The sequence below is a fragment of the Nannospalax galili genome, unplaced genomic scaffold (assembly GCF_000622305.1).
Source record: "Nannospalax galili isolate Female #2095 unplaced genomic scaffold, S.galili_v1.0 scaffold1050, whole genome shotgun sequence".
Classification (NCBI taxonomy): Eukaryota; Metazoa; Chordata; class Mammalia; order Rodentia; family Spalacidae; genus Nannospalax; species Nannospalax galili.
The window spans coordinates 786,693-805,822 of NW_008329037.1; the positions used below are offsets into that span (position 1 = coordinate 786,693).

The 19,130-nt window shown below is 47.7% G+C and overlaps 1 protein-coding gene across 1 annotated transcript in view; it reads right to left on the reverse strand.

Moving 5' to 3' along the window:
• The window catches only part of Ccdc12 (coiled-coil domain containing 12), a 61,635-nt gene that overhangs the window by 3,323 nt on the left and 39,182 nt on the right, over nt 1–19,130 (reverse strand). Inside the window, exon 4 of the mRNA XM_008830923.3 lies at nt 1,324–1,403. Coding sequence (XP_008829145.3) covers nt 1,324–1,403 — 80 coding nt within the window. The remainder of the gene's footprint in view (nt 1–1,323; nt 1,404–19,130) is intronic.

Below are 19,130 nucleotides of genomic sequence, written 5' to 3' on the forward strand. Positions count from 1 at the left end.
ACTATGAATGAATAGGCAACACCTGAATTTTTTTTTTTTTTTTGGACAGCTGTAGCCCCAGCTGGTTATGTAGACCAGGTTGGCCTCAATCTCACAGAGATCCAACTGTCTCTGCCTCCTGAGTGCTGAGATTAAGGGTGTGTGCCAAAGCTGGCTGAATTTTAAGTGCTTGTTTTTTAAATATGTTTTATTATTTTTAGTGTATTTGAGTGTATTGCCTGTGTTTATGTTTAAGTGCACCCATGTCTTGCGATGCCCGTGGAGGTCACAAGAGGGCGTTGGATCCCCTGGAACTGGAGTTATGGACAGTTATTAGTTGCCATGTGGGTGCTGGGAACTGAACCTGAGTCCTTTGCAAGAGCAGTCAGTGCTCTTAACGGTTAAGCCAACTCTCCAGACCCATGTTTTTGTTTTTTTATTTTTGGTCTTTATGAGACAGGGTCCTCCTGTAGCCCCAGGTGGCCTGGAACTCACTATGTAGAACAGGCTGGCCTCTAACTCACAGAGATCTGCCTGCCTCTCTCTCCCAAGTGCTGGGATTGAATGCGTGTGTCACCAGGCATGTATGTAGTAACTACATCTGTTTGAGCAATACATGAGGAAGCCAGAAGAAGGCATCAGATTCCCTGGAACTGGAATTTTGGATTGTTGTTAGCTGCCATGTGGGTGCTGGGAACTAAGCCCAGGTCCTCTGCAAGAGCAGCCAGTAGTCTTAATCGCTAAGCCATCTTTTCAGCCCCAACAAATGAATTTCTGATACAGTATTTATTCCTTCATTACTTACACAATTAAAAGTTGATATCAAAAGTAAAGAATAAAAACTAGATTCTTCAGGGCAAGGGGGTGGATCTGCAGCCATATGACCAAGAGGCTCCCTTGTCACACTGTAGCTCTCGCCCTGCAGCGAGGCTGGGAAAACCCGGGCAAGCCCCCTCTTGTTCTCTGAGTATCTGAATGGTCAGCTTCTCTTTCGGGTCTCTTATTCTGTTCCCAGGGGCATACAGGACCCACCCCCCTGCTCTGTTGCCCAAGGACCCCAGATCACTTCTGATCCTCGTGCCCTAAGGGCCTTCAGCTTCCTGAGGGATGGCTGGCAGGTCCCTGGGTCACCTTCCCTTCTACCTCAAGATAAGCAGGTGCAACAGACCTCTTTCCTGCCTTGGTGGCCTCTCTGGGATCCCTGGAGACTATGTGCCTGCATGAGAAGTGCTGGTGTGCTCCGGAGGCCCAGCCTCTGTTCTGGTACTGGCATATACTCTGATGGTGACACCTAGTGTGGTGGAGGGCGACTGGCAGGACCATAGAAAAGGGTGGGCCACATACCTGCAACTGGTTTGGCTTGGGGCACCCTCCTCCTTTTCAGGTCCTCATCTTCTGGGACATAGTTCCGCAGCCTGAGTTCCCTGTGAAAGCAGAGAACACACACAGTGTGGGGGACAATTTTCATTTGTCTCCTACACCTTACAAGTTTCAACTTTCCTCCAGTTCACCTGGAGATGGCCAGGTGAAGGGAGCATAGAGCTGAGCATCAGCCCTCTGCTAGAGGCTGGGGCCAGTACAACTGGGAGCACTTAGTAGCACCCCCACTGGATTATCTCCATTTGACAGTTACAGGAACTGAGGGTCAGAGATCTCCGTTTTCTTTATTGTTTCTTTGCTTTTGTTTTGTTTTGTCTTTTTGAGACAGGGTCTCCCTGCAGCCCAGGCTGGCTAGAACTATGTAGACCAGGTTAGCCCCAATCTCACAGAGATTTGCCTGCCTCTGCTGGGATTAAAGGTGTTTGCTACCACACCCAGCAGAGTCTTCCATTCTCATGAGGTCACACAGCAGTGATTGCACATCTGAGAGCAAGGCTGGGTATACTTCCCAGTCAGAGCCAGAGCTCTTGAGCTGTGTCACTCCTAAAAGAAAGCCCTCTACACTTAGTTCCCCAAGTCCAGACTCTCCCTCAGAGCCTTCAAATCTCAGGCCAATGCCTCATAGTCCATTAGCTCTAGTGAAAGAGTTGTGTACTAGGTATACTGGGTATACTGTGTGTACTGGGCCAAGGGGTGTGGCTGAGTGAGGTGGAGTGACAAGAGGATGAGCAAGTGCAGGAGTCTTCAGAAGAGGCCTGGCTATTTAAAGTAGTGGGAAGTGTGAGGATTCCGGGAGGAGGTGGCTTCTGGGTTGGAGGCTATGGAGAATGACTCAAGAGGCTGACCCATATTTGTGGACAGGCATGGGAGTGTGCAAAACTGAGAAGCCATGTGTACTTGAATGCTGGTGAGACCCACAAAGCTCTGAGAGTCTTTAGCTCTGAAGTCTTTAGAATGTGGCCAGAAAGACCAAAGCCTAGGTGAAGGTGGGGGACAGGGAGAGTCACAGGGGCCAACAGCACCAAGAAGCCTGAACCCAAGCCTTTCATCTGCCTATAGCCAGTGCCATGGGCTTGCTGGCAGCCTCCCTGGCTTCAGCAGCTATCAAATCCCAACCATACACACAGACAGAAGATTGTCCCAGGGAAGAGGAGGCCTGGCTTCTTCACAGAGCAGCAATTCCTGGGGAATACTGGGCTTATAAAATAAGGTAGAGACAGTGGACAGACCCCTAGACCTGAGAGGTACAGAAGTAGCACCTTTGCCCCCTGCTCCCCATTTTGGACTTTAAACACACTAGCCCTTCAGAAAGTCCTAGGCTTTCAGGGCAGCCCATCAACTGTGGGACCTCTGCCTGGGCCAGGCAACAGTGCCAGTGGCTTTCCCAGGCCCTGAGAGGTCTGATGCCTGTGGTCACACAGCTAACAAGTGGCAGTGCTGTGAACCTGGAGTTCCACCTGTGCCCTATCCCCAGCTCACATAGCAACATACCTCCTTCCCTCCTACCAGGGGCCCTGGGGAGTGCCAGTACCCATATGGCTAAGATGGAGGAAGTCCATCCCACACTTGCCGGAGCCTGCTTCCTCAAAAAAGCAGGCACAGGGCACTCTGCCCCCGCCCCCTACGTCAGCTCAGGCCTGGAGATAAGCAGCAGGTCACTGGGGCACGAGGTGAGAAACTGGAGTCTGATCTGCTCTAATGGCTTCTGTTCACCACAGGGTGGGGGAGAAAAGAGGAAGAGGAACTGGGTGTGGGAAGAAAATGGCAGGGATTAGTGAGGGAAAAAAAAAACCCAAAACCAAACCCTACAGCTGGTTCCAGGATCTTGAGAGGGGAATCTGTAGCAACAAGCACCTCTTGCCTCCAGCCTCACCACCTGCCCCATGGCTTCAGAGGGCCACTGGCCTGAATGAGGGGGACACAGCAAGGGGAGGAGGAGGCCAAAGCAGGAGGACAACAGCAGTCCTGCGTCCACCACTCTTCGCCTGCTGAGCATTGGTCAGCAGTCAAGGACATCTGGGCCCTAATTGATGTGGGAGGCCCCAATCACTGTGGGAGGTCCTATTTGGGGCCATGGTTTCCACCTCTGTGAATGGAGGCTGTGCTGTGTGCATGGATCTGTATCAAGATAGGTTCAAGCACTCACTTGACTCATCTGGGGGCAAGGAAGAATCTTTCCCTTTGTAATGCCCAACTGGCTATCCCTGGCCCACTGCCAGAGGGCAGGGGGAGTCTCGGGAAAGGAGTACTGGGTTCTGTTTGGAGCATTTCTAAAACAGGCTCAAGATTTAAATCCCCTTCTACAAACAACAAATCTGACCACATACATAGTTTAAACATCTACTGACAGGAGAAGGGCCAACTCGAGGTTTACAAGGCTGTGAACACAGATAAGGGAAGCACAATCACTCGAGCCTGCTATTGTCTCCTCTTTCCCCTTGAACATCTGTCTCTTGCCAAGTGGTGTCTGAAAAGCTGAGCTTCCTATGGTCTCATGGGGTTGGAGAGAGGAAAACAATGTGGGAAAGCCAAGGAGTAGGGCCATGGCAAAGCCCGGGGCTTTCAACTGTGACCCAATCTAAAAGCAGGGTGAACCTGCAGCACATCGCTCTTCCAACCATGGAAACAGCTTGTTGGGCACCATAGTGGATGGCCTCGAGTTCACAAAGATCCACTTGACAAAAAAAAAAAATTAAAAAGCTGGGCGTGGTGGCGCATGCCTTTAATCCCAGCACTTGGGAGGCAGAGGCAGACAGATCTCTGTGAGTTCAAGGCCAGCCTGGTCTACATAGCGAGTTCCAGGCCAGTAGCTACAGGGAGACTCTGCCTCAAAAAAAAAAAAAAAAAAAAAAAAAAAGGCCTCATGTACCACAGATTGGCCTTTCAAACAAAACAGTACAACGGGCAGAAAGAATAACAAATGGTGTCTGAGTGTCCTGAGGAATGGTAGAGGAAATTGTAAAAGTACCACTACTTTTTAGTAAACTACTTATTTTTTGTAGATTTTTATTAAGAATGTATGTTAGGGCTGGGTATGGTGCCCATTCCTTTAATCCTAGCACTCGGGAGGCAGAAGCAGGCAGATCTCTGAAATTGAAGCAAGCCTGGTCCACACAGGGAGTTACAAGCTGGGGCTATGGGGAAACCCTGTCTCAAAAAAAAAGTATGCTTCCATCCCTATGGAAACTACTTAGGGAAAAAGAGTATATAGGTAACAGAAAAAAGAAATGGTTACAATTTTTTTTTTTTAATCTAAGTTCGTGAAGTGAAAGAGGAATGAAACAAACAGTAAAAACATCAGGTTCACACAGAAAGCAGGCCCAGCCTAGTCTCAGGCCTTCCCTTTCCAGCAGCTGAGCTGCCGTACTCTGAGACTGGGAAGGGTGCGACTCCACAATGCCAGCCAGACTAATAAGGCAGGCCACCACCCAGGACCCTGTTAGCGGGCTAGGAAACACTGATGCTGCCTGCACTCACCAGACAGTCACTGGCACTGGGAGGCCACTCTTCTGGGAGTCATGGCAACCAAATGACTGCTGCCCCAGTTTCAGAATGAAGAGACTGCCGATGGTCTAGAATCCTGGGCTTTTAACAGTATGCCTTGGGCCTGAATCTTGGTTTTGATGCTTCTGAGACATCTGCATGCTATCATTAGCATCCATTTGGAAGTCAAAGCCATCCATTTCTCATAAAGCTTGTGTGTGTGTGTGTGTGTGGCTGAAGTCATCAGAATTGAACACAGCAGTCCTCTAGGATAGATGTCTCATCTCCAAAGATACTCCACATTACTATTCCAGAAGCTCCTCTTTAGGCCCTGAGAACTACAAGACAGGACAGAACACGGCAGACCCACAGCACAAGGGACAAACCCTTGGGTGCAGGTGGGAACAAGCTACACAGCACACACATGCACGGCTGCCAACACTCCTCAAAGTACTTCTCATGAAGTGGGGTTAGTAGAGTAGATACAGTTGTTCCTTCTTTTGCCCACAGGGTGGCAGGGTCACCCAGGACACATTACTAGTAGCTGAGGTTCAGCCAAAGGGCCTCCCTTCCTTTTTAATCCCTGCTCACCCTTCCAGTCTGTCTGCTCTCCACCAGCTTGCTATCAGTTACCAATGAGTTCTGGAAACTGGGCTACCAGGAGCCTGGCTTACCTTTCTTATCACTGCAGCCCTTTCTACTCATAACTGGGTGTGAAGCTGACCAGGGCTGAGACTTGCACAGGGAGAGGAGAAAATCCAGCTCCATGGGTCCTTCCTAAGCCTGAGACAATGCCAGGACAAGGGTTCACAGGAAACATGGGATGATCCCCAAACCCCAGCTCTCAAGGAACAGAAGGCAAACAGCCAGGCTGGGGAGTGCCAGATCTCTTCTGCTTAAAGGGTACAGAACCTGAGCCCCATGTTAGATGCTCTGGAGAACAGACTTCAGAGCCCCTTCCTGGAGCTACTTCTCTTCTAAGGGAGGATCATGTCATACAAACCCTGGCTCCATGTGACAGAAGAATGCCACATGGTCAAAACAACAATGAAGACACTCTTTGACCTTCTTAGAACGAATGCCAAAGCATACTCTGAGAAGAGCAAAGTAAGGAACAGCGGTGTGGGTGTGTAGAAACAAGCCCAAGGGGAGGATCTACACACCCAGGCAGGGTCTACCTGTGGAAAGAGCCAAGAAGCTGGCCCTAAAGGTGGACTCTCAATTTGGAAGCTGGGAGTGGAGGAAGGTTTTTTCCTCTGTGCCCCTTTAATACCTTTTGAATTCTGAAACACATGAATCTCTCATATACTCCAATAAAATGTATAATGATGCACCCAAATAGCTCAGCCATGAAGTCATTATATAATGACGAAAAATACTGGCTGAAAAGAAGAGTTGTCCTGAACATGTGACTGAAAATTCACAGTAAAAAAAATATGTCGACAGTGGCTATCTCTAAGTATAATTTTCTGAAATTTCCAAATTTTCTAAAATAATCCGTAATCTGGTTACTATATACAACCAGCCAAGCAAGTTGACAGAAGGAAACACAAAGGAAAGAAACAGAGCAGGGTGCAGGTAAGGCTGACCTCCAGGATGGAGGGTTGTGGCAGGGAAGGTCGACATCAGCACTGGAGCTCCCATGGCCCTCAGTCTCTGTGGCTGACAACTAGGCTGTCTCCCCTGGCCAAAGGGAACCAGAGAACAGGCCATAGTTTGGGGGCTTCTTGCCCTGAAGTGTATGGGAAGGAGAGCTTAGTGAGTCTAAAGACCTCTAGGACACTGACCTTTGCACCAGATGCACTGGGCTACCTATAAGTCTCCTCTACTTTGGCAGCCAGCTGAGCCTTGATCTTTGTCTATTGGAGGCAGAGAGAGGCCATACCAGTGCCTGCACTCTTTGTGGTCCAGGGCCTCTAATTATTCCCTAAAGACTAAACTTACATGGTCCTGGTCCTACTGTCTACTCATTCAACAAAAACCCCACCCCAGGGATCCTTCCCCTGTAGCCCCCTCTCCAAATGCCCCTCAAGGTGACACTGACCACTTTCCTCTTGTGCTCCCCTTTGCCCTATTTGCACTCTGTTCCCTTCACAGTGCCAATCACACTTCAAGCAAGTGGTTCTGGGTAGCTATGCAAAGCCTTCAGGCCCTGCCCTACAAGACCTAGCACTCAGCCTAGGCTTGCCTCTGGCTGGAGAGTGGGTACTTGGGGAAGAACTCTTTGGGGAGCCTTTGGCTATCTGAGGCTCTCAATGACCAAGGAAGATGACAATGGGAAGGAAGCAAAGTGCCCTGCAGATACAGAGGGCAGGAATGTTGCTAGGCCGCAACAACCCACTTCTAAGTGACATCTATGGGTCTTTATGGCCAAGCAACAGGGCAAGACCCAAGTACACATTCTGCTGAGCTTAGTTTTTAGTTGTTTTTGTTGTTTTGGATACAGGGTCTTACAGTGTAGCCCTGGCCAGCCTAGAACTCACTATAGAGACCAGGTTGATCTTGAATACAGAGTCTTCTTCTGACTCCCAAGTGCTGGGATTAAAGGTGTATGCCGCTATATCCAGCCTTACTGAATCTACTTCTAAAAGAGGGCACATTCTTAACCATTTCCTCTATTGTTTCCTCCTGGGGTGTCCAGGAAGATCTGCTTGGAGGTGGAACAGGCTTGATGACCACTGCAGGATATTATTCCTCAAGGTCCACTGAAGAGGCTCCAGGTGCAGGCTAGCCAGGGAGGTTCAGGAGAAATTATTCCTTAGGATGTTTTTTTCAAACCTCCTATGTGCCACTGGAAGAGGCTAAAGAAAGCCTCTGTAGACTGTAAACTCAGAAGTGAAAGGAAGCTTTGAGATTATACAGTTCAATCATCACTATCAAATAAGCATGATGGAAACAGCTATGTTCATGGAGGTTTTGCAGTCCATGGCCCACGTCTTACATTCATGCTTACTACCTACCCTTGGGTATTAGCCTCTCTTCTCTCCTCATAGATCCTGAGGCTGCTTCACACTCACCTTCCTCTAATGAACCACTGGCAAGGGACAAGAAGAAGACTGGATCCAGCAGTCCCCTGGCAAGCTCACAAAGTCAAGGCTCCCCTCAGTTGGCCACCTTGGTCCCTCCTGGTCATCCAGGTCCTTTTATAGGCCAGAAGAGATTTGGAATGTGCCTCTGGCTAGCACTCACAGACCCCAGATAAGGTCAAGCTCAAGAGATGAGTCTGCAGGGTTCCAAAGAGATCAGCAATTTTTTCTTGTTTTTTGAGATAGGGTCTCCTGTAGCCCCAACTGGCCTGTAACTCACTATGTAGACCAGTCTGGCCTTGAACTCAGAGATACACCTGCCTCTGCCTCCCAAGTGCTGGGATTAAAGGCATGCGCCATCACTGCTGGCATGAGGTTAGCAACTTTAACCACAGAAGATTTTTTACTTTTTCAAAAAAAAATATTTTTTAAAATTTCACGTGTATGAGTGTTTGGCTTTCATGTATGTAGGTGCACCATGTGCGTGCAATGCTTGTGAAGGCCAGAAGAGGACGTTGGATCCCCTGGAACTGGATTATGAGCCATCATGTGGGTGCTGGGAACCCAAATAGGTCCTATGCAAGAGTAGCTAGTGCTCTTAACCTCTAAGCCATCTCTCTAGCCCCAGAAGACTTTCATTTTTATTTTTCAAATATCTATTTTTCTTTTATGTGTATGAGTGTATTGCCTGTATATGTATAAGTGCCCCCAACTTTCATTTTTAATGTCCTGAATACAGAGACACCAGAGCTTAGAGCTCTGTTCCCCCACAACGTCTTTATGTAAGTAAGTAACAAAGTCTTGCTGGTTGCAGCCAGAGGTCAGACCCTAGCGAACCACAAAATCCAAGGGAGAGGCAATGATCTAAGACGCTGCTTCAAGAAGCTGATTGGGTGGCTTCTTTCAAGACTTGTGAAAGTGTTTAAACCTCTTGACCCAGTGATCCCACTCTAGAGAGATTATTCTGTTGAAATAGCAACAAAACAGTGGCAAACAGAACAAAACATTCTCCACATCAATGTTTCTGGCAGCATAAGTAGTAACAGCTGTGAGGCAGAGCGCTGCGTCTTCTTCATTCCATCCCAACCCCCAACCATGGGCTACAAGAACCTTTCAGAGGAGGAAACCAGCTCAGGAGAGAGAAATCAACGCCTGGCTGGAAACTCCCCACCAACCACATAAATATAGGTAACATACAGGATGAGGACAGAGTGTGGACACTGTAAACAGGCCAGGAAGGGATGTTTCTATTGCTGATTGCTTAATATTTTCCATTAGGACATTAAATGACTGGCTTATAGCCAATGAAACTTTGTAAGAGCCCAGTAGAGTCCTTATTTATAGGCAGAAAAGACAGTCTTACAGCTGTCTTCTGGTAAGTCACTCTGGTCCCACTGAGGACAGAGGACAGGGTCAGGAAAATGAAAGCTCCCTCTTTTGTCAGATGAGGAATATGTCTGTAATCCCAGCAGTGGTAAGGCTGAGGCAGAAAGATCTTGAGTTTGAGGCCAGCCTAGGCTACCTAGTGAGATTCTGTCTCAAAAACAGACAGAACAGCTGGGCATGGTAGCACAGGTCTTTAGTCCCAGAATTCAAGAGACAGAGGCAGGCAGATCCTGTGAGATCAAGGCCAGCCTTGGTCTACATAGTGAGTTCTAGGCCAGCCAGGGCTATAGGAAGACTCTGTAAAACACAAAAAACAGAAAACAAAACAAAACAAAAAAAACTTCCCTCTCTTTCTCCTTCTCCAGACCACCCTAGGCCTCCTCTGGCCCCCAGAGACATAGGTCATCTGGGGCACACTGTAAGAACTGACCATGTGAAGGACAGGGTCACAGCACAGCCTCAGGGTAGACAGAGGCTCCCAACCAAAAACACCTCAGAAGATTTCAGGAGAAGGGGTACATTCCCCCAATTGCAGGGCATAAGGAGAAAGATAATGCCTTCTTCTTGGCAGGAGCATCTTCCCCACACAGTCTCAAGACCACTCTTGAGGTAAGGAAGTTGCAACTGACATTTTTTAAATGTGGAGGATAATCCACAGAGGTTCACAGATGTGCCCAAGCAGAGGGAAGAGCTGGAGCCAGAATCCAAATCTAAGTCTCTGGCCTGAGTTGGGGGCAGTCTGGCTTCTCCCTGTTGGGCTCTTTAGGGACCAGTGATCACTGCAGAGGAGTAGAACAGCATGTCTGGGGAATCCTGGGAACCCTCAGCATCCCTCAAGAGTATGGCCTACAATATGAAAACCCTCTCCTGCTCATGAATCTCCATCTTAGTTCTCCCAGCTACCAGCAGTCTTCCTTAGCTCCCACAATTGCAGCAAGGCACATATGTTAGAGGCAGAATGAGCTTTACATGTTATACAATCACGTCCTCTCCTTAAAAACAAGTAAGCCAGGGCTAGTGTCATAGCTCCATGACACAACACTTGCCTAGCATGCATGAGATCCTAGGCTTAACCATCAGTATTATAAAAACAAACACATATGGCCAAGAGGCAGAACAGGAAGAGAATGAAAGCCATTCGGGAACCCTACTACAAACGCTCTACAACCGGCCACCTGAGCTCACCCAGCTATGTCCAAGGTGCACCAAACCCTCCAAGGGCTGGTTTATTCATTTACTTACTTATTGACAGGGTCTCATGGTATAGCTCAAGGCGGCCTCAAAACCTCCCAATCCTGTTGCCTTAGCCTCCAGAGTGCTAGGATTATAGGTATGTTTCACCATACCCAGGGATGGTTTATAAACAGCTGGCAGCTGGTCCAGGAGAGACCCATGCCAGGTCACTGTTTCAATAAGACCCTGCCCAGTAAGCGCTGCCATCACATCTACAGTATGCTGCCTGCATTATCTCACTTGAGACAGTGAAAAAGCCCACCCTCATTCCCTCACTGATTATTGAATTTGTCCCCATCCCATCTAAAAATCCAGTTAATGGGTAATTAAAGAATTAGAAACAGGGTTGGAGATGTAGCTCAGCAACAGAGTGCTTACCTAGTATGAACAAGGTTCTGGGTTTGATATATACGCACACACACACGTATGCATGCACACACAAAACTAGAAATAGCAGACATGTCAAAATCAAGGACTAAGAAATAAGTACTTTCAAAGAAATATTGAGCAGTCATAAGGAATTTATTTTGATTTATCAATAGTCAAGATATACCATACTAAGAAGGTTGCAAAATAACAGGATATGTATAAATGTGTTAATCTGTATTGTATTTTTTTTCAGTGCTGGGGATCAAACCCATGGCTTGGCTATATAAGTGCTCTATCACTGAGCCACATCTTCACCCCTTTTTTGAGACAGTTTTGCTAAATTGCTTATTAATCTGTTGTTTAAAATTTTATTTTAAAAAATTTTATGTGTATGAGTGTTATACCTGCTTCTGCGTATGTGCACCTGTGTCATGCAATGCCCTTGTAGGTCAGAAGAGGGCATCAGATCCGCTGGAACTGGAATGAGGGACAGTTGTTAGCCACCAGGTGGGTGCTGGGATTTGAAATTTTCTGCAAGAGCAGGCAGTGCTCTTAACCACTGAGCCATCTCTTCAGCCCATTTAAAATTTTCTACAGTTGAGGCCGGGACTGTTGGCGCACACCTTTAACCTCAGCCCTTGGGAGGCAGAGGCAGGCGGATCTCTGAGTTCCAGGCCAGCTGGGGCTACAGGGAGACCCTGTCTCATAAAGACAAAAAAATAAAGAAATAAATAAAAATAAAAAAAATTCTACAATTGAAAAAAGTCTGTTTTTAAAAAGCCATATGTACTCAATATCCAGCTCTATCTTGAGTCTGAGGCCATGTGGGTTATATAACAACTACTAGTCCCAGTCAGGGCTACACAGTCAAACTGTCTCAAAAACATCAAAACAAGGGCTGGAGAGATGGCTCAGTGGTTAAGAACATTGGCTGTTCTTGCAGAAGACCCAGGTTCGAATCCCAGCACCCATATGGCAGCTAACAATTGCCTGTAACTCCAGTTCCAGGTGATCCAATGGCATCTTCTGTATTCCATAGGCATTGCACAACTCGGGTATACTTACCTACATGTAGGCAATGCACATACACATAAAATAAAATAATAAATAAATAAAAATTAAAAGTACACAGGCTGGAAAGATGGCTCAGCAGTTAAGAACACTGACTGTTCTTGCAAAAGATCCAGGTTCGAATCCCAGCACCCACATGGCAACTAACAACTGTCCATAACTCCAGTCCCAGGGAGTTTTTTTTTTTTTTAAAGTACACATACATGTGTACACACACACACACACACACACACACACACACACACAAATTTAAGAGATACAAGGTTTATAGTAGCTAAGCTGAATGCTAAAGGGCTTATAGATGAGAGCTGAGAATGGGCACAATGGCTATTTGAAGCTCAGATGGTGGGAGTTGTAGAATGCTGTCTTCCAAACATAACAGTTATCACCATCTTTTTTTTTTTTATGTGTATGTATGTATTGCCTGCATGTAGGTAAGTGTACCTGTGTCATACAATGCCTGTAGAGGACAGAAGAGGCCATCGGATCCCCTGGAACTGGAGTCACAGACAGTTGTTAGCTGCTATGTGGGTACTGGGATTTGAACCCAGGTCTTCTGCAAGAACAACCAGTGTCCTTAACTGCTGAGCCATCTCTCCAGCCCCGTGTTATCACTATCTTAATGACAGCAGGTATGATTATCCCCAAGAGACCTTCAAGATGGTGCCTCACATAAAGAAGAGGTGAGGAGGGGGGCTGGAGAAATGCTTTAGAGGTTAAGAGTACTTGCTGGGCATGGTGGCGCACACCTTTAATCCCAGCATTTGGGAGGCAGAGGCAGGGGGATCTCTATGAGTTCAAAGCTAGCCTGGTTTACTAGCCCTGAAACAAACAAACAAAGTACTTGCTGGTCTTCTAGGGAACCTGAATTTGGTTTCCAGCACCCATGTCTGGTGGCTCACAACTGCCTGTAACTCCAGCTCCAGGGGATCTTAAGTACTCTTAAGAACTTTGCACTCATGTGCACATAGCCCCCCATTAAATCTTTTTTTAAAGAAGAAGGTGGGGGGACGGTCATTATTCCCTCTCCTGAGATTCCAGACACTTCTTGTGTCCCCTCCCAGCTAGATGGAATTCGGCCCCAGAGGCACACAGTCCTAGAGTGCTAGAGAATACAAAAGGTGAATGGTTAGCTACAAGGGAGACTTCATCTCTGCAGCTATGGGGAATCCACCCCTGCTGTGATGAGCCTTTGCAGCGAAGTAACTGTTTTTGGGGTCACTCAGGTTCCTATAGCAACCCCTCACCCACGTTCCTATATTACTAAGTCCAATAAACTGGTTGGTTCACCAAGCAGATTTGGACAGAACTGTTGTTTTGGTGTCAGTGGTACCTTATCTGGTTTATTCAGGTCTATGCAGCAGGAGGGCAGGAAGAGGCCAGCACGGTCCAATGCCCCTCACCCTGGGGTCCCACCACCCTACACACCACTGGGGGAGGAGGGTGGTGCTCAACCCCCCAAGCTGCCCTGGCCTGCAAATGTCTGATTCTCTTCACAGAGCTGCTGCCATCTTTTAAGCCACCCTGACCTGAGCCAAGAGGGCATGAACAACAGGCCAGGGCACCTCCCCATTAGGATTAGCAAAGAGGGTAAAAGGGTGGGGCATAAGGACTCCCAGGCAGGGGGCAAGGAATGGCTTCATTTTCCCATGGGTAACACAGACAGCAGTATGAGTTCATGGTTCCCACCCAGGCTGTGCATCAGATAGGATGCAGGGAGGGGCCGCAGACCAGCTCCACTCCCTTTCAGATGGGAGATTTTAGCCAAGTGACTTTACCTGCCTGAAGTGTGGGTTTCCTCACCTACGCACCACACCTAGCCCTGAGCAGGTGTGAAGATTTCAGGACTCTGAAAGATCATGACACACAAGACTTCTTTCTTACAGAAAGGAAAGGACCCAGCAATGCTCCTATCCTGTCCTCCTACATAGAAAAGACACACCCAGTGCAGTTCACACTGTGACTGGTTTCACCTTCAACATCTTAAACCAGCCCTTTCTTAAATTGTTCTTCTAAATTCCCAGCCTGTTCCTGAGAAAGAGTCAAGAAAAGTGTGGTGCTGTTTCCATGCTGTAGCTTTGGTGAGAGAAAGAAGGCAAATCATCCCACTGCCTGGTGACTGGGACATGTGGAGTCAGGAGCTGGCCTGAGGGTGAGAGCTGCCCAAGTGGTCATGAGAACTGAGTAACATGTGCTTAATTAAGCTGATGTCATAGATCTGTGACATACCCTGTGAAAGGACACATTCCCTTGGACCTGATCTGCACAGGAGAGAAGGCCTGGCATTTACCAGACTAAAGGGTTTTGGCACCAGGCTAGGCTTAGCTGGGTGGGACCACTGTCCCCAAGGCATGTATGGAGCTGGGGAACAGTTTTTCCATCCCTTGAGAAGGAAGGCCAATGGCATAAGGTTTCCTCTGCAATACGGGACACTCACTCCAGGGGAAATCACCAACTCTGATGGTAACGGTCTGTTGTATCAAAAAGATCCGGGCTAGGGATATAGCTCAATGGTAGAGTGCTTGCCTCATGTGTGCAAGGCCATGTGTTTGAGCCCTAGCATATCTCTCCGTCCACTCCCTAAGATGCAAAGCCATAGGGGGGCAGTGTTTGGACTTGCTTGTTCAGGCACTTAACCAGGCACCCTCCTTATGCCAGATACGGCATGCAACAGCCCCCCTTCATGCCTCCTCCCAGCCCTAACCCAACAGTCCCTCCACGCACCTATCAGAGATGTGCCTTCAGGAAATGACTTTGCAAGCTAAAAAAAGCAAAAGCAGCTGGCAACGGCACCCCTTTCTGCAGGGCAGCTTTCCAGGGGTACCTCTTCTCATCTAGGCAGTAATCAGGGACTGCAGGGAGAAGTGCTACCCCCAGAATAATTCATGGGAGTCTAGGCAGGCTTAGGCACAAGAAAGCTGGCTGGGACAGGAAAGGCCCAGAAGAGAAGCAAGGGCACCGCTAGAGGTGTGGCTTTCCTCCCTAAAAGTCTGGCCTGAGCTGGATGACCTGCTGGGGCTCATGCCTATCCACAAGAGGTTTGGTTGTAGGGGGATGGGGCAAGATTTATCCTAAGCAAGAAATAAAAGGCATTCTGATCCATAGACTCAATGAAATTCTAATCAAAATGCCAGCAAGTCCTTTTTTTAATAGATATTAGCAAGCTGATCAGGAAAAAAAAAAATGGGGTAGTTTGGAGACAGGGTCTCACACCGTAACTCAGGCTGGCCTTGAAGTCATTATGAAGCCCAGGCTAGCCTTGAACTCAGAGCAATCCTTCTGCCTCAGTCTCTTGAGTGCTGGCACAACAGGTGTGAGTCACCATGTCCAGCAGGACTATAAAATTTACAAGGAAAGACAAAAGAGCTAGAACAGCCAGAATGATTCTGGAAAAAAGTCTTGGGGCAATGGGGCAACGTCCTGAGCTAGAAGGAGGGTAGATGAGCCAGCATGCTGGTGAGGAGCAGGGCTCTGGGATGCCTGCCTCCAATCCTGCCAGATATTCCCATTTCCACAACTACATATCCTAGCTGTGCAATGTTTCTGGTCAGACAACCGAATCTATAATATGAGGCCACACTCAGCTTACTTCCAGGACTATCTAGCTAATCTATCAAATGAGTGAGGCTCTGCACCGGCTGCTACTCATTCACCTAGTAGTTACATATACTGCTTTCTACTCCATCCACCCACCTTGCTGTTTCCCTGCCTACTGTCCTATCTGTAAAATCAGCTCATGCTTTCTCTAAGAGTTACTTAAGCCTGTTCAAGCTGTGTCTAGAGATAACTTTCTAGGGAGAGTCTCAGACTGTCATCCTTCTGCTCAGAGCTGCAGCACTGGCCAGGAAAGCAGTCACGGCACTTTTCACATCAGGTGAGGGAAGTTCTATTTATTTCCCATTGTTTAGTAAAAGCCATGGAAGCTCACTGAGGCAATGTGACTTGCCCAGGATCAAAGAGCTAATAATCTGCAGGTCCCGAGCCCAAACCTGGGTGCTACTCCCAAATCCTGAGTTCATTCTATATCTGCTTGGTTCCTACCATTTCAGGGCCTACTGCAGAAAAACAAGTTTAAAACAAAAAAGTGCACATTCAACTAACTATACAAATCAACTCAACTGGCTACCAGCCAAGTGTCTGTGCAGTGCCAAAGCAACCAAGCTTTTGCAAGGTGCTAAGTGGCCTTCAGGGTGACTGGGGCAGATGGATCCTGCTCTTTGTGAGCAGACAGGCACTCATAGATGGCAAGTCCATGGGGTCACTGAGTGGTTAAGAGTTCAAAGCTGGAAGCAGTGTGTATGAGAGAATGGCTCAAAGGAGTCTGCAGGTCAGGGCAAATGAGAAGCAGGAGAGGAAGGGGAGAAGAAGGATACCTTCCATTCACCATGCAGTTCTGGGTCAGGAGGTGTCAGAGACAATTCACCCTTGTCCTTCCAGCTCAGGTCTCAGACACAGATTCTGTAATTCCTTCTCTATACTGCAAAACTTGGGTCTCATGAGCCAGGGTTCAGGGGGTTGGAGTATTGTCTTTGTCTCCTTAGCATGGGGTTATATCACCCACCCTCTGACACTCCAGGTTCAGGTCTCTGAGACTCCACTACCAAAATCCTGCCCCCTGGATTCATATCTAACTCAAAGCATGTTCACAAAGCCTTGTCCTACTGCCCTCAGTTGAAGACAGCCTAAGGAGATACTGTACTCCTTGGGAAACTTAAGAAGGGCTGCTGCCCCTAGGGCATCCACTCCTGCTGACCTAGACTGAAACAGGTTCTCATCTCCCAGGAGCCCAAGAAGTCAAGATGCTTATGAGTGATCAGCCTCAGAGTCCAGCCCTCCAGTGGACTTTCTCCCCAGGTGCAAAAAAAGACTATGGACCAGGATCTCTCTGAGGTCTGCTGGAATTCACAGGCATCCTGCTGGAGCCCCTTTCTGACCTAGAATATAGATGTCCCCTCTCTGGGGGGAGACACAGCTTCTGCTTTACCCTGTTCTTCCTGGATAGTCGAAGCCCTGAACTCTGTAATCTAGGGTCAAGGTACAGGCCTGTATTCCTGGGTCAAGCCCTGTCCTCTGAATCCATTCAAGTCAAAAGGGTCTGCTTTTCTTTGGGAGTTAGGAATGCAGGTGCAACTACTCCTTGCTAGCTGTTCCTCATTCCCAGGCCAGAGAAGCCACATCACACTCACTGCCTCCAGAGAGGATAGATGAGAGAAAAGAGGAAGAACACGATGAGCCAAAGCAGAACCCAGGCTAATGTCCAACATGCTGGGTCTCCAGGCTGCTGTGACAAAGGACTAGCACCCTGTGCTCTATCGCACATGACCTATTGACCTGTTAAGACCTATCCGGTGAGCAGGGCCTTTTTTTTTTTTTTTTTTTTTTCCTAAAGAGAGTACGGGCATTGTGGAGGGAAAATAAAGTTAAACAAAGAAAGCTGTTTTCAGGGCTGGAGAGATGGCTCAGCGGTTATACTGACAGGAACTTAGAACTAAGTATCTCCTTCATTCTCTTCTCACAGTTACGAAGAGGGTAACATAACTTACGAGCTCACCTTCCCCAGTCAAGAGAAGCCATATTTTGACAGACTTTGAGACAGGTTTGCCCCCCCCAACTTGTCTTAATTTAAAAATAAAAACCACATATTATAATTGAAGCCTCCCCTGATGGTTTCCTTGCTTCTTCACCAGTGTTAATCTACAGCATCATTCCCCACAGGTTCACACTCTGCTTTTTTGGGGATATCTAGCATCTTATCACACTTCCTCTTGCAAATGACCTGTGTTTCTCTAGAGACTACAACTGTCTACCACTGCCTCCCAGGTGTCTACATAGTATTGTCCCACACAGAGCAGACTATCTGTGAAGTCAGTACTGAGTAACATGCATATATCATTTAGTGTTTCTAATTTGAAATTAGATGCCTTATATGTCTCAATTCTGAAACTTGCTTTTTCTTTCCCACAGCGCCATCTTTGAGATTCAGCCACATGATCTAATAATTGAGTTTCTTACTAAGTGACCTACCTACTACTAACCAATGATCCTTCCTTCTCAGAAAGGAGCAGGACTAGAAAAGACCATCCAGTATATCAAAGACAGCTCAGAAATGAGACCCACAGCTCCAACCAGCAAGACCTAAGAACCACCTAAGAACAAGCCAGAAGAAAACCTTCTGGCTTCTAAGAAGTAAGTACAGAATGAGGGAGACTGTAGGCACCTACCTCCAAATCAACAAGTCTGGAGTCACTTGGCAAAGAGACCCTGAGGTGCTAGAAGCTAAGGTACTCCCCAAAGCACAGAGCCCAGGGCAGGGCCTACTATACTACAGTAAAGCCTCTTAGACTAGAGCCACATCTTGAACCCAAGGGAGGTGGCAAGGACCCTCTAGGCCAAGATATTGTAAAAGGGCTTCATAACTGGTACCAGAGATCTACCCTGACTAAGAAGACAGAGATGAGGGTCTGCTCTTGGGGCTTCATACTGGTGAAGGTGATAAAGGGCTATGGCAATAGGAAGGCCTGCTTCAATGTGGCAGCCCAGTTTTATTTGGGGAACTCTGCCTCTCCACAGGGCTATCTCCCATCCCCTGCACCAAAAAGTAGCAGGTCACCACACAGATCCTGTGCATGAAGGAAGCTGTCCAGGGCAAAGGAAATCAAGGGCAATTGTCTATAAAGATGCAGAGTATAATCACAACCATGTCCCAGATTGGGGTGGAGGGGGCAGGACAGGGTGAACATGAGACTTCTGGGATGTTAGGCTCTCCTGGCTCAAAAGATCACCTGGACAGCTCTCCCCTGTTCTTGTGCTGGTTCTTGCAGAGTTCCCAAGCTCTTTCTGATGAAAAGCAGCATGGGAAGTTCTGTGGCAAGTACTCTCAAGTTTGGAGGGAAGGCTGTCCAAGTCCCTCTGTGTGTTAAGCTTAGGCAACTTAAAGTGACTCAACCAGACAACAGCATTTCACAAAGTAAGGTAAACACTCTAAATGAACTCTAGAAGGTTGTACAAGAAAAAAAGAAGAGGTGGTCTCTGAGCCATGCCCCACATGAAAACTGAGTGTCAAAGATGATTCCAAGCTGGGTATGGTGGTGCATACCTGTAATCCTAGCACTTGGGAGGTAGAGACAGAAGGATCAGGAGTTCAAGATCCTCCTCCACTGCACAGTGAATTCAAGGCCAGCCTCAGCTATAAGAGTCCCTGTC